Raw genomic sequence first — 14,569 nt, 5'->3', positions numbered from 1 at the left:
TCTCATGAAAATAACTTGCTGTGAGACCTCAAATGTACAATCCATGATAAACAGGTAACCGTTAAGACTCCATCTTACTCAGCTCCAGTGGGCGCAGACCACTGACTGGATAATTGAATAGCTGGTTAGTCAGAAAAATCTTTCACTTAAAATGTCATTCTTGTATTCTGCATTAAAACTATTCATTATATATGGTAATCATAATTTTTACATAAACAAAAAAGTTCATTTTATTAATGCGATTTGAAGACGGTTGACTTCAGTATCTTTGCTTTCTGAATAATAATAACATATAATTTGTATGATCCACCCATGAAGAAATTGGGAACAGACAGTGTGAAGGTGGTAAACCCAGAGTGGAGGAAGAGGAGTGTACTACACTAATTTTGGTGAAAAATTCTTAAAGAAAAGTAGCATCATCTTGATTAAAATTTTTTTTGTGCTAGACATGCCATTTGAAAGACACTAAAATGATAATTTGTTACTTCTAACTACAGAAAACATGCAGTCACAAAGCTTATGATAACAAGTAGGCATTTGGTGATTACATTTGATGGGATGATTATGAAAGATGGGCACACAATTCCTTTTTCATAAGCCTTGGTCATGGAGACTCGATGCATTAAGTTCAGACTAGTTCTGTTGTTCATGGGGCTTCATCAATATTGTTCAACAGAAGCAAGCTATGTCTTTCTTATCCTTTCAAGGGCTTGAATTCTTGAGCTCTTGTGGGTCATATATAATCCTCCTTCCATCTCCCTACTTCCCACCCTAACAGCAGTGAAGGGTGGCATCACAAGGGCTTCATTCAAAACATTTGGTCCCTGAACTCTCAACCACCCTCAATGAATGAAAGGAAACATTCAATTTTCAAGCTAGTCACAACAGAAAAAAGTTGTGCCAAATCTCATTAATAATATTTTATTGGTGAAAAGAGTTATCGACTTTCAATGTTCATGTGAGTGAGGGTGATGAAATTGGGATAAAAGGGGAAGTTTGGTTAATAAGGGGAAAAGTTTGCTAGATTTGAATAACTGATGAGCAACACTAAAATTTCATAAGTTAATGAATGCATTAAGCATTCCCATTAGTTAATGGGACATATTATAACTTTAATTTCCAGTAAGTTTTACACATGTTTAATTGAAGCATATTATTTTTTTTAGATATACAAAGGTATAACCAACCTTTTCCAAGAACAGTTTCAAATGAAATTTTATCTAGTAAAAATTAGAAATTGATGTTCTGAAAAATTTCATGAAGAAAAATTTATATCAATTATTATATAGACAAATCTACTGCAAAATAGATTTATGCATTGTATAAAAAAATCTTTTCTAATTAATTTGGTTTATTTAAAGGTACAGCATAGGAATTATCAAAAGTCAAAGATATTTAAGTAATGAAGATATATACATAGAAGAATAAAATCAATTTGATAGAAAAATACTTAAAAACAAACCAATATCCCTGAGTAACAAGAGAACAAAATGTCTAATACATACGTGTCAACAAACAACTTAATCAATCACCTTATGACAACTGATTGTAATTACTACAATTCATAATAAAGTAAATATTTCATATTCACTTCTTCTATTAAGAAAAAACAAATTAAGAACACATTCTTTGTATCACTTTTCGAAAGTATATATCATTTCTTTAAATAAAAACTACTGTAAAGCAGCCAGGAAGACAGTGATTACAAGCCAGCAGTATTATACCAACTGCTATTGATGAAATTTAAGAGACAATGATTTAATTATGTACTCATTTGTGTTAATATTTAACCAAATGAATCCATTTCAAAGGTTAGAAGAACATGTTACTCATGTATTTGGCATAATTCATTGTTTTAAATCAGAGCGGAATTTAAAAGAAAATCAGTATCTAGAGCTGATACACTAGGGAAGATTCTGGCTCTAATTTCTATGTAAATATGAAATATTTCATTAAAAGTGTGAAAGAGCACCACACAGCAAAATAACAGATGATATTTACACAGAGTAAGTAAAAAACATTAATATATTTAACAGCATAAAACAGATCCATGTCCAGTTTTAAATAACATAAATATGTGCCAATAAGTTGAATAAATTAATACACATCAATATGACCAGAACAGTAATACAATTCACTAAAGATGAAAATGCCATAACACTGACACTACTCTTACAGAGCAAGTGTCCAATGCCAAAAGGCACACTAACTCATGTTACTTTCATTTATGAGGTGAGAAGAATACAACCATATATTAACGCATAAGATATAAATTATTGACTTTATTTTGCAATAGTTTAACTATTAGAGTAATTTACCTAATTTTTTCATGCTGTTATGTTACAGCATTTTGAATTCATTAAATAATGCACCATTTTTTCAAATTTTCTCAGTTTGCTGCTTTTTCTAACTACAGCAGAAGGAAATACAATTTGTGCGCCATTTGAAATGGTATTCAACATTATTCAACTATGATTCAAAAATGAAAAGTATTTAACTTCGATTGCATCAAACAGATAGCAAATAATACTTGCTTCAGGTTTGGCCAGAACCATAAGTACCAGGAGGAGGTCGATAAGCTTTAGGCAGAGAAGCCATCTGTTGACTACTGAAGGCATATCGTCGACTTCCAGTATTTTTAAATAAGTTTTCCCGACGACAGCCTTCACTGTAAAAGAAATTGAAAGGAAATTTTAGCTTATATTCTAAATTTGCAGCTCACTTGGTTCAAGACAGTCATGCCCCTGATCTTAGGCCTTAATTTATCGGTGCAGAACAAAATTACAAATTTAAATGCACATTATGCTAGAACTTTCATTTGACACACAAAAATGATTGAATGTACATAGTTTTACATCTGGAATTACATCCCCATCTTAAAAGCTTCCAATCAATGCCCATCTTCTTAACCAGGTTCCTGAGCCATATAAAACTATGCTCCACATAGCCATGCTTCACCAGTCTTTCCTTTACATCCTCACTTAGGATGCCTGTCTTCAACCCCTGCCTTTTTATAAAAAATAAAATATTAGGGGATCACAAATAATTCAACACTCTTGTCAGGGAGTAATAAAGACCGCATTTGGCTTTAACTGGCAGTTAACAGCTCCTACATAGTCAACTTGAAATGCATATCAGCAGATGACTCGGTTCAAAGTTATTGCTTAGGCATCTCCCGCAGTTTCTTGGAATTTGAAGAACTATTGCTCACAAGGTATTCTTAGCAAGAAATAATGAGCTCTACGGCCTCTCAATTAAAGAAGAAAGGGGAAGAAAACTCCAATGGCCGTAAGAATTCTTACGGCCATTGGAGTTTTCTTCCCCTTTCTTCTTTAAGGTATTCTTAATCAAATTTATTAGAATAGTTCTGTAATATGTACAGTTATTTACCCATTCTACCAAGGTACTATATATTACCAACAGTTAGTAACTGTGCCTTACCCTTCAAAGTGAATGAAAAACAGAAGACAATAATGAAGTATGTTGTTCTTTGTCCATATTCAGCCCCTTTGTCTGACTGAGTGAAACATAAGATAATTCCTCAATATGGTGGAACCTCGTACAACAAGCATAATTTGTTCAGCTAGCTTTCTCGTACAACAAAACACTCGTTTAGTGAAACAACTTTTCACATATAAATTAATGTAAAACACATATAAATTGTTTAGGATCATAGATCTTTTCTTCTAATGTGGAATGAAATAACCGTGAATGCAAGCTTCATTAGTAAAAGCAAAAAGAATAAAAGTAAATAGTTTATCATTTATAAATTACAGATTCAGGTGTGATGTGGTCGAAAATAAATCTTTATTGAGAGGAAAATTTACAAAAGTTTTTGTCTCTGTTATAATTTATGAAATTTACCTAATTCCTTCCTCTTAGAAAGCTGCCTAAAGACATTCTTTTTGCCGATCCTTCAAAATTTTGTAAAAATGCATCTCGGAATTTCCATTACAAAAATTTCTGGCATGCAATGCCACTACTTTATTAGAGTGATGCATGGTACAATTCAACAGTTTCCCGTGATCTCCACATCACATTTAACCTGCTGTTTTAGACTTAACACTTCTATAAGGCTCATGAACTTTCTGAATGGTAAAGAAGCAGGGGTTTCATTTTCAAATCGCCGCTTGTGTTTGTGCAAAATAGCAGCGTGAGGCAGCCTTTCATTGGCTAGTGGCTGGGTAATACAGTCTCTTCTACTGCTACCTGAACAAATATAGGTTTGCTTATCTCTTCCAGAAGATACCCGTCTCGTCATCATTTAAAAACTTTTAGGGTAGGTGAACCTCAAAATCTATGAGCTCCTTGAAGTCACAGATGAAATTCTCTACTATCTTTGACTCTGAGCTTGCTGCTTCAAAATCTCTCACAATGCTGTCGATGCCGGTTCTTCTCATGAACTTCTGGAACCACGCATGGCTCCGCTTAAATACTTCTTCAGCCGCTGACGATCCGGACGTCTACTAATGGGGTCGGCAAAAATCACTTTCCCCTTCTAACAAATGAAATTCTTGTTAATTGTGTCGCATTGCAATTGCTTCTCCTTTTCCTATGAGAAGTAACTTATCAACATTGTTAAGATTGCGTGCCTGTTGCGTAGATATTCTCATAATTCAATTATATTAAAAATTAAAGAGATAAATGCTCTTGGAAGGCTCTATATCCTTACTTTTGTCCTTGTTCTTGAAAAAAATGCAAATCATCGATGTCAACCTATAGTTGATGTGTGCACTAGATCAGCCATGTTCACACCTTGTTCCCGATATTCAATGACTTTACTTTTCATTTCTAACATTATTTTTATTTTTTGTGGTCTTCTACGGAGTCATTTTTAAAACTATGCACAAAATATTATTAAACTCTGCAGCAAAGAATCACTAATAATAAGCCTGAACACAAGTTTGGAATAATGTGCGATCACTAGTGACACTAAAGATGATAGTGGAATGAGTGGTAAACACACCCTCAAGTAGCAGGCGCACAATCTTCATGTCAATTCCCCTCATCACTCGTTAAGCAAGTCATTTTTGGGACCAACAATTTTGCTCGTAAAGCAAACTACTTGCTGTGTGAGGTGCTTGTTAAACGAGGCTCCACTGTATACACATTGACGTATTTTGCACTTTAATAAAATGTAAAAATTCCCAGCCCCTGGGTACAGGCAACCTACACATGAACCTCCCTCAAGCAAACCCTTGTACAATGAACTTTTCTTTAGTACTAGTTATTGTGGGAGGAGGTGACCAAGAGCAGACGTCATTTGCACCATTTTGGAGAGGAGGTTAATGTGGTGAGAGTAGGATGCTCTGTGAATAGAAGAAGAAGGTTAAACAGAAACCTGTCATCCTGCACTCAAAAATAGGTGCCAAGGGGTCAAACAATTTAATGTCTCAAACAATGGATGGCAGACTCCACTTGAAGTGCTCTACATATAGCATCCCAAGGTTGGATCAGGATACCACTGAAAAATTCCACCACAATCCCAGGATTCAAACCAGGCATGTGGTATGAAGTAAGTACGCTATTTCAAACCAGGCATGTGGTAGGAAGTAAGTACGCTATTCACCACACCATCATGATTTCCCACTCTTCCTCAGGTAGAAGTTTTACTGAACCTTGGATACGTACCCCAAGTACAGGTGCATAGGCATCAATATCTAGATCACAGATCAATATCTTTCTTCCCCCAGCTCTGGTTTTATACATTTTACATAATAGCACTTCAGTGTGAAACCCACAAATATTAAACAAACAGCAATTCTTACCGTTTCAGTTTTTTACATACCTTCGCATACAATCCAAAGCTAGTTGAATTTCCATGGGAGAAAGATCATATTGCGTAGCAAGCACTTGAACTTGCTCCAAAGTCACAGACATCCCTGATCGATCCTTTGCACTTTTACAACTTGTGAATCGGAGACCTGAAACATTTGAACAACAAATTGATATTCAAATAACAATAATATGCAACCAAAAATACAATAATGAAAATGGCATAATTATGCCACATTATCCACTCACATTTGTATCCATTACTATTTGTAATACAGATTCATTTAAGTTAAGAACCCAAATATTGCCAATCAATGTAAATAACTTAATATTGTGTGCATCTCAATGTCCAGTATTTTATTTCCCATGTTCTTTGGGGCAGTGGTTGGGTGTAATGTAATACAAAACTGTGAATGAAACATAAGGATACACTGCCACACTCCAGAGACAGAGGAACAGTTGAAACAGTGGGTTTCTAAAGGCGATTCGACTCGGAAGATTGTTAAATTGCCCAAAAAGGTTATGAGCACAGTTTTATGGGATGCACGGGGAATCATCAATATTGATTACTTAAGGACAGATGATAAATGGAGAGTATTATGCATTGCTATTGCACCACTTGAGTGAAAAAAATCAAGAAAAAATCATCATTTGGCAAAGAAAAAAATTTCTTTTTTTTTCTGCGAGGAAATTTAATGGGAATTATTTTCTTATTATTTTCAAATCCCTTATAAAATTTTCCCTCCGATGTCATCTGACTCATATTGAGTTAACTATTGTATGCACCTCTAGCTCTGAGCCTCACTTTATTCAAAGCTCAATTATTTGGTAAAGGCTTAAGAGACTCACTATTTGACCTTCATTTTAATCTAAAAAACACCCAAAAGTACTTGAATATCTTAACTGCTACACACCAGGTGGCTTCAGACATGCAGTGAACCCCAGAATGGTTCAGGAGATTCCTACAAGATTGGATTGCCAGATGAGGAATGACAAAGAAGGGCAACATGAGCGACTCCCCACAGCCGCCACTGCAACCACCTTCATTGCCTGGGGAACATTGCCACTTGGAATGCACCAGGCCATCAGGTGCCGGCTCAGATCCTCACGGTCTGCCCTTTCCCGAAATGGGACACTTCTGTTGTTATTGCTACCTATCACTAGGATCTTCTCCCCCCCTTCCCACCCTGACAGTTCCTTCTGGGTGATGCTTTCGATAGCACCCGATATCTGTTGGAGACGAATAAGGTTTCCCTTTGCATCTCTCCTTCCTTACTGCAGCATTAACTTCCCTCAACTACTGCACGAGATGACCGTCCAATCTTTTGGTTTCCGGAATAGTGCCTCTCCCTCAACATAATAAAACTGGACCCTGGGAGGCCTATCAATTACTCTGCTGCTTGTTGCATTTGGGTGAACCTGTGCAGTCCTATTGGAATGGCAATTTTTTGCACCCACCCAAAGCAATGCCCTTCTGCAGAAGAGTAACCTTCCCTTCAACCTTAGATCGAAGCTCAGACATAATACCCTCCAACTCAGCAATACGGACCCTTAGAGCTACACATTCACCGAAGCAGGCATGCATTGTGAAAAAAGACCCTCGACAAGCCATCCTAATTCTATAGAAAATGCCATATTTCTAAACAAGGGCAAGATTTAAACAGTGAAAGTTACAAATTTGATTAAAAAAATATCCTTAGGCTTAACCAGCACTACTTTATTGCGCAAATTGATGTCACTAACCTGCTAAATAATAAATTCACTAGCTGTTTATGATTATGGCTGAGGCAAGACTTATACGATCGACACACTATAAAACAAAGTAACACACAAAGTAAACTCTCCTCTCCACCAACCAGCTAATATTTCACACACTTTTATGCACTAATAAATTATTAATAATACAAAATGTAAAACACTTATCACCACAGCTACAACACAGCTAATGGTTGGTCGCAGCAACAACCCAACTGGATGGTTTATGGTGAAGAACAGTTGCAGCTGGGTGGGAGACATTTAAACCTGCGCTTGCTGAGACACGTCCATTCACATAAACAGCCAAGAACTGACTCTGACTATTATATATTTTATGCATCCAACATATTTAATTTGTTTTTGTTATTTTCAATCATCATACGTAAACAAATGAGAAGAGCTAAGTTTAAGAGAGAAACAGAAATCCTGCCCTTTTACAGTTTATGCCTATTTCTTATTATTGCTTTTACTCCAGTAATTGACCACATAAAAATGAATTTCCTCCTTTTTCCACCATTTCCATTTTCCCTCAATTTAAACTTTTTTCTGGAAAGTTGTAAATAAAGGGTTCTTCTATAGCTAAAAATTACAAGTGACTGCGGTTAGGAAACAAATAAATTCTCTTTTTTCATTTTCTTGTGCGATATATTCAAGTTTTTTTTAGCAATTAAAAGAGCAATTAAATCCATTTTTCAGCCATTTTTAGAAAAGGGTAAAATTATAGGATTACAAGAGCACAGTCATATTGAAGTTTCAAAGCATTTAATTATCTTTATGATAGCAATTTTATTAAAATTGTGAGGTGCTGGGAGGAGAGTAGCCTGGATTTTCCACAAAATGGATATTCCACACAGAGATAATTGACAGTTTACTCTATTTTTAATTGCAAATCATAACTTCAGAATTAAAAATTGCAGTCCATTGCAAATTTCTGCAGTTTAGATTATGAAGTTTGTATGAATTTGGCCAATCCTAATGCAGTTGAAGAATCAAAACTAAGGTCTTTCCATATCCAACATGAGTCTACAGGAAATATGTTTAGGGCAACTGAATAATCGGTTGATTAGTGTGACTTAGTAAAATGAGGTTAATATATTAAACATCACATGCATCATAGATCTTTGAATATTACGTAACTATCCGAGGACTTTTAATTAAAGGCATCCTGCTCAATAATAAAGATTACCTTTCATTCTGCGGCATATTGATGCTGCAAGGTGGAGCACTTCAACATTTTTTGGTCGAGACGACTGCACAGACTGCCTCAGTGCTTTTATGAGTTCTCCCAATGTTGGTTGCAGTGCAGCCACATAGGGCCCTGAAAGAGCAAAGGGCTATTATTATATACAGAGAATTTGGAGAAATGTATTCACTCTATGAAAAATTCATTCAAAATACAGTGAAAATACCCTTTTATGCTTTTTTAGGGGAAAGAAGATAAAACTGCAAATCACAGGAAAAGTAACAATCATGGGATGCATCATAATGTGCAAGTGCGCCGATGATATTATAAAGGACACACTAGAGGGGAAATTTGAAACTTCCACAGTTTTACATAATAGATTTCATTATGACGATTCAGACATTGAAGGGGCATGAATATTATGTAGAATAGCAGTAATAGAAAGTAGGGTTGGAAGAAGTATCTAAATGGCAGGGTCAATGCAAAGTTTGATTGCAAATTAAAATTGAAAAAAGTGACACAGCAGCATGGGCTTTCCCATTATGTTTTGATGTTATATCATAGGTTTCTCATGCCTAAAACTTTCTGATACCACCTGCTAACAAATATGCATAGCCCCAAAGAAACTGCGGGAGATACTGCAACAGTAACTTCTAACGGAGTCATCCCCGAATGTGCATTTCAATGCAACAATTGCAGAGTATAAAAATCATTCGCCCAGTCAAGGCGAATGATTTTTACACACTGAAATTGTTGCATTAATATGCATAGTTTTTATGGCAATAAATATGCAATGAAAATTGTATAATAAGAGAACTAACTGATGCAATTGCAAAATCCAATGGTTCAGGTGGATCTAGAAACTTATCTAAAGAATGTAAATGTAATAGTATTTCAGCAATGACCATATTTCAGAGATATTGCCATACCTTAATAATTTAAGGTTAGCCATGTTTTATAATAAAGAGTAATATTTATTTATTTATTTAGTAAAAATTGTGCACATACAGCAGGATTGCCAATTTATAGTGACACGTATAACAGCAGCATATAAGGACACAAACATACAAACATCAACAAGACTATAATTAGCAGTTATTAGAGATAAATTTTCATAGAAATAACAAAAACAGTGAAAGAAAGGAACAAAACCGGGATGTGGGAGTGAAAGGAGAGATTGTGCTAGTTCTTTCGAGAGAGATGTGTCAGAGAAAGGTTTATAAATGTGTTGGCTGGGAGTGAGAGGGGGTCAATGCTTTCGGGAAGGGAATTCAGTAAAGCGGGGAGACGGAAGAAAAGGGAACGTTTGGTGAGGGACAGTCTGGGAACGGGTTGGTGGAATAAGGAGTGATCGTGGGTAACTCGGGGGGGAACTCTGAAATTGATAAGGGAAATTAGTTCAGGACAGTCATTAATGGAGTTAAGGGTGTTATGCATGAGTTTTAAATCGGATTTTAGACGTAGAGTGGAGAGATTACAAATCGAGAGCGAGGAAAGAAGTGATTCAGTGGGCGAGTCCCGAAGATGGGGGACTCTGTACTTGACAATTTTACTGAAAAAATTTGTTATCGTGTTAAGGGTATTAAGGTTAGATCACAGATTAATGCAATAAAGGTGATGATTTGCTAAGATAACTTTCTCCAACTAGAATGTCCTCTGGGTGTAGAGGGGTCAGAATGGGGGGAGTGGGGCAGTGGCCTAACTTTAGATTCATAAATGTCCACTGGCAAAGGCTTTGAAGAATTAAGCACAGCTTTCTACAATTTAAGTCACAAATTCACATTTCACCCTGATCCTCATTCATTAGTGGACAAATGAGCAGACAAAATTGAAGTTGGCTCTTAAAGTGAATATAAAAGGAAGCATTGAACTTACTCCTTCCCTCCTCAGGAGGTAAGCGTAACTTTCTGTATCGATGATAGTACTCATGCAGCCTTTCAAAATTATCTGCATTACTCCTCTCTTCTGGCCGACGGCTGTTCACTCCCGTGGTTCCAGCCGTGGTGGCCTCAACCCAACCGTGGATTCCAACGTCAAAGAATACCGGGGTGACACGAAAAGACTTTGTCGACGTTGCTCCTCCGGACCCTGTTCTAACCAGGGCAACCCTTGAGAGAAGGGAGTCAGGTACAGGCAAGGACACGGCAAGGGCAGCCCTTGAGCCCGACACGCGAGGCATCGGAGTCCTCGAACTACTGCTTTCATTGCCCTGCATTGGGAGAGAGACAAAATGAATTGCTTTACACAACAAAGTTTAAAAAGCAACAGTAAACAATCATTATGCAGCTCTAAAAGAAAGTTACTCATTCGGTTTATTGACACAGACTGGGAAGGGCAATTTGATTAGATAAAAGTAGAGGACAAAACACACTATAATAAGTCAATGAGAATACATAATAATATAGTCAGCCAGAAGAGAGGGCTAGAGGGTACAATTTTTCTAATTGCAGGAGCATGTTTAAAAATGTACACATACATGCATATATATCCTCCCCCCCCTGCCTACTTTCACTGGCAGTAGTGGCATGCCAGTTAGGAAGATTCAGACCATAAAACTCAAGCTGAACTTAATTTTGTGAAACACCTCTGCCATATCCACAGTTTAGATACACACAATAGAAATCCAATATAATGAGTGCAGCATATAACAAGAATCTGATTGACCTATGATTTAAATACAAAATAAATCAGATAATGAGCCCTTAGCATGCTACCCAGACAGGTTGTTAAATATTATGACTGATTCAACATTTGTAATCATGCAAATAATAAAACTGCATCTTTATTTTATAGCTAAGCGCACATGTTTTTGACAGTCTCAGGCAGATTGTTTGTTATTTCTCGGTGTATGTCATTTTTGGGTTGGTTCCTTGTCTGCAGAATAGCATTTCAGTCACTCTTAGGCACCATCATTGCTTGCGTACAGATTTGAATTCAAACCTCAGATGCAACAGAATCTGCTCTTTTCAATTCATTTTATTTGCAGGGACCAGCAAAAAGTCAGTCAGGGATGTGTCATTTATTTCCACTTCAGAGACATGGGCATTAAGCGGGAGGTAAAGATTAATTTTTATGTTTGTCCAGTAATTTTTAGTCACCAACAGCAGAGAACATTCAAAAAGTACCTGTTTTTTACCAGGTGGCAGCATGACAAAAATATGATGCAAAAACCATTGCTTAAATTGTAAATAGCTTGGGAGAGCAGTTTATTCACTTCAAAAAGCATTTGCTTTCAAAGTTTTACAGGTCAACTTTTATTAACTTTGCAATGTACAATGCAAATTGTACATCAAATTATAACTAAAAGTTGACACCCATGGTCACAGAAGATTTAAACAAACGACTATTTACTAATTAAATAACAACATAAAACAGGAAAAAATAAAAATTGTTAAAGGCTTTATAATTAACATATTTCTATCTCAAGCTATTTTGAGATGTGATGTCTAACCTCTTGCCTATTATGTGCCATGTTCATGATTAAAAAACTAGTGTAATCACCCAGATAGACTGCCATAAATCAATAAATATGTTATTAAAATATACAATACATGCTTTGGATATCCCTAATATCATAAAAAAAGTATGATAAAACTTATGATGCAAAAAGCCCACTTCAATGGCTATAAAATGAAGAGGACAGAGGGAGGACAAAAATCATAGGACTTTACTGCGTGATCTTTAAATTACCACTGGTAATAATGAGTCCTCAATGCAGCGAGTGATTTTCTATGGACCATGAGCTCTCCTAATCTCAAGCTCCTAGTGTAAATCAATAGCTCACGGAATTTCTATTAGGATTTACATAATCAAAACAGGCTTAAAATTTTCACAAACACAAATCATTCAATGACTCCTATTTTTCCCATAACAACTCACAATTTCTTGCAAAACTTTGCTATATTTTCTGTCTCTAAAATTATTAGCGAGAGTTTTTCAAACAAACCCACACTGGCATTTCTTATTTTAGTGCCCAAAAATGAGCAATGGAAGCATCATTGCCCTTCTAGAAAGAAACTATTTTTTAATCATTGATAAGAGGCCACTTCTCTTAATAACAGTTAAAACATCAATTCAGCACTGATAACTCAATATGACAACTCCAGCATATCGGAAAGCAATTATGAATTTTATGTATGTATTTTATGGATGATGGGCTATGTGAGAGAAAATCCAGGGTCACCTGTGCGGATGGGCGATGTGCAACAAGTCGGAACGTCACTGTCGACAAGTCCTCAACAGCCACGGCCATGTCACCCCACATGTCCGACTCCTGATCCTCTTCCTCTCCACCTCCACCACCCCTCCTCCCGAGAAGCCCTTCAAAACATGCCAGAGGCCCCAGGGCTACCAAAGCCATGATGAAACCAGGATCCGGGGCCTCACACCAAAGGCGAGCCATCAGGCCAGCTATGAGGGCAGTCAGCTGGGAGCAATTAAAGTGAAATCAGTACTTCACCCCCAAGAATACTCATGTTTATGATAAAACAAACCTCTCCACAGAGTGTAACCAATGGTGCAATGAATTTTGTCATATCGTAGCATAATCAGCTGAGATATAGGGTTCACACCCAGATTCAGAGACATTAAGTGCTTCACCACTGTGGGAGGGAGTACAACTAATCCTGCCAGCTGTCACAAGAAGGTAAGGCAAGGGGATATCAGATTACCAGCCATTACAGTACTTTATGATTTTTAGCCCTTGGTAGCATTTTATTATTTGATAGTTATACATACAAAGATAAAACCTCTGTTTAACAAATTCAGAGTGACAAAGAGAAAATTTTGTTATGCAGAAAGGCCATCTTCTACAGAGGGTGACCAGTTCTAATGCACAAAAGAACTTATTATAAATGAAGAAACGAAAACTCTTTAGTAATTCACTCTATTAATATCTTTCAATCAGAGTGACACCAAAAATACCATTCTATTCAGTTATTATAGGAAATTTAGGATGGACACAAGCTACCAAATATTATCATGTCACTCCCAACAAATCACAATCCAACATCATGCTCTACAACACGTCCCTCTTCATCTCCAGGCCTGCCCTTCCTCCCTTCATTCTGCCCAACATGCTTTTTCTTTTCCTAGCTCTTTCTAACTTGCCTAACATTTTCCCTTCTATCACAGTCTTCAACATCCCACTGCCAATCAATTTCCTTTCCATCCATCTTTCCGGCCTCCTTATGATTTCTCTCAACAATCCCATTTCCTAACTCACCACACTAAGCATCTACTCATTATTTTCTTTCTGTCCCCTCCACCTTCCCCATTCTGCTCCACATACTGATCACAAAAGCTTCCTATCAATGTTTATCATCGTACTTCAGCGAATATGCTTCTGCACTGGGCATAACTATGCTCCACATGGAAGTTTTGATGAGCTTTCCTTATTACCCTTACTCAATGTCCCTGTCATCAATTCTCTCCTCCTAGTGAGAGCTTCTTTGTCCAATACAATTATTTGCCTGAAATCCCTACTATTTTGACCATTTTGGTCCAAAACACTTCTGAGATATGTTAACTGTTCCACCTACTCCAGTTTTTGTCCTCCTATTTTGATCTTTATCTTATCCTTTCTTTTTTTTTGGAAAACTGCAAAACCTTAGTTTAATTTATATTTATTCTCATCCCATATCTATCGCACAGAATTCCTTATTCACTCAGCTATGCCTGCAACCTCTTGGCTGACTGACATGATAAAACTTGATCATCAGTAATCCTAACCAATTTTATGAATTCCCCGCTGAATTTTATTTCTATCTCCAGTTCTTCCCATGTTTCTTTAATCATCTCCTTCACATATACATTTAACACCACAGGTGATAACATATATGCCTTACTTCTCTTCCT

The 14,569-nt window shown here is 36.5% G+C and overlaps 1 protein-coding gene across 3 annotated transcripts in view; it reads right to left on the bottom strand.

The window, feature by feature from the left end:
* Positions 1–1,338: 1,338 nt before the first annotated feature.
* LOC139692428 (inositol polyphosphate-4-phosphatase type I A) overlaps positions 1,339–14,569 on the bottom strand; it is a 48,587-nt gene continuing 35,356 nt past the window's right edge. For all 3 annotated transcript variants that reach the window (XM_071590606.1, XM_071590607.1, XM_071590609.1), the window contains 5 exons: positions 12,897–13,139; positions 10,589–10,922; positions 8,717–8,848; positions 5,789–5,924; positions 1,339–2,668 (listed from right to left, as the gene is read on the bottom strand). In XM_071590606.1, coding sequence (XP_071446707.1) covers positions 2,536–2,668; positions 5,789–5,924; positions 8,717–8,848; positions 10,589–10,922; positions 12,897–13,139 — 978 coding nt within the window. In that variant the 3' untranslated portion in view covers positions 1,339–2,535. The remainder of the gene's footprint in view (positions 2,669–5,788; positions 5,925–8,716; positions 8,849–10,588; positions 10,923–12,896; positions 13,140–14,569) is intronic.

The sequence above is a fragment of the Hetaerina americana genome, unplaced genomic scaffold (genome assembly GCF_022747635.1).
Source record: "Hetaerina americana unplaced genomic scaffold, ioHetAmer1.1.p SCAF_4, whole genome shotgun sequence".
NCBI classification, from domain to species: Eukaryota; Metazoa; Arthropoda; class Insecta; order Odonata; family Calopterygidae; genus Hetaerina; species Hetaerina americana.
The sequence above is the reverse complement of the archived record's forward strand: the minus strand, read 5'-3'. Positions and strand labels throughout refer to the sequence as shown.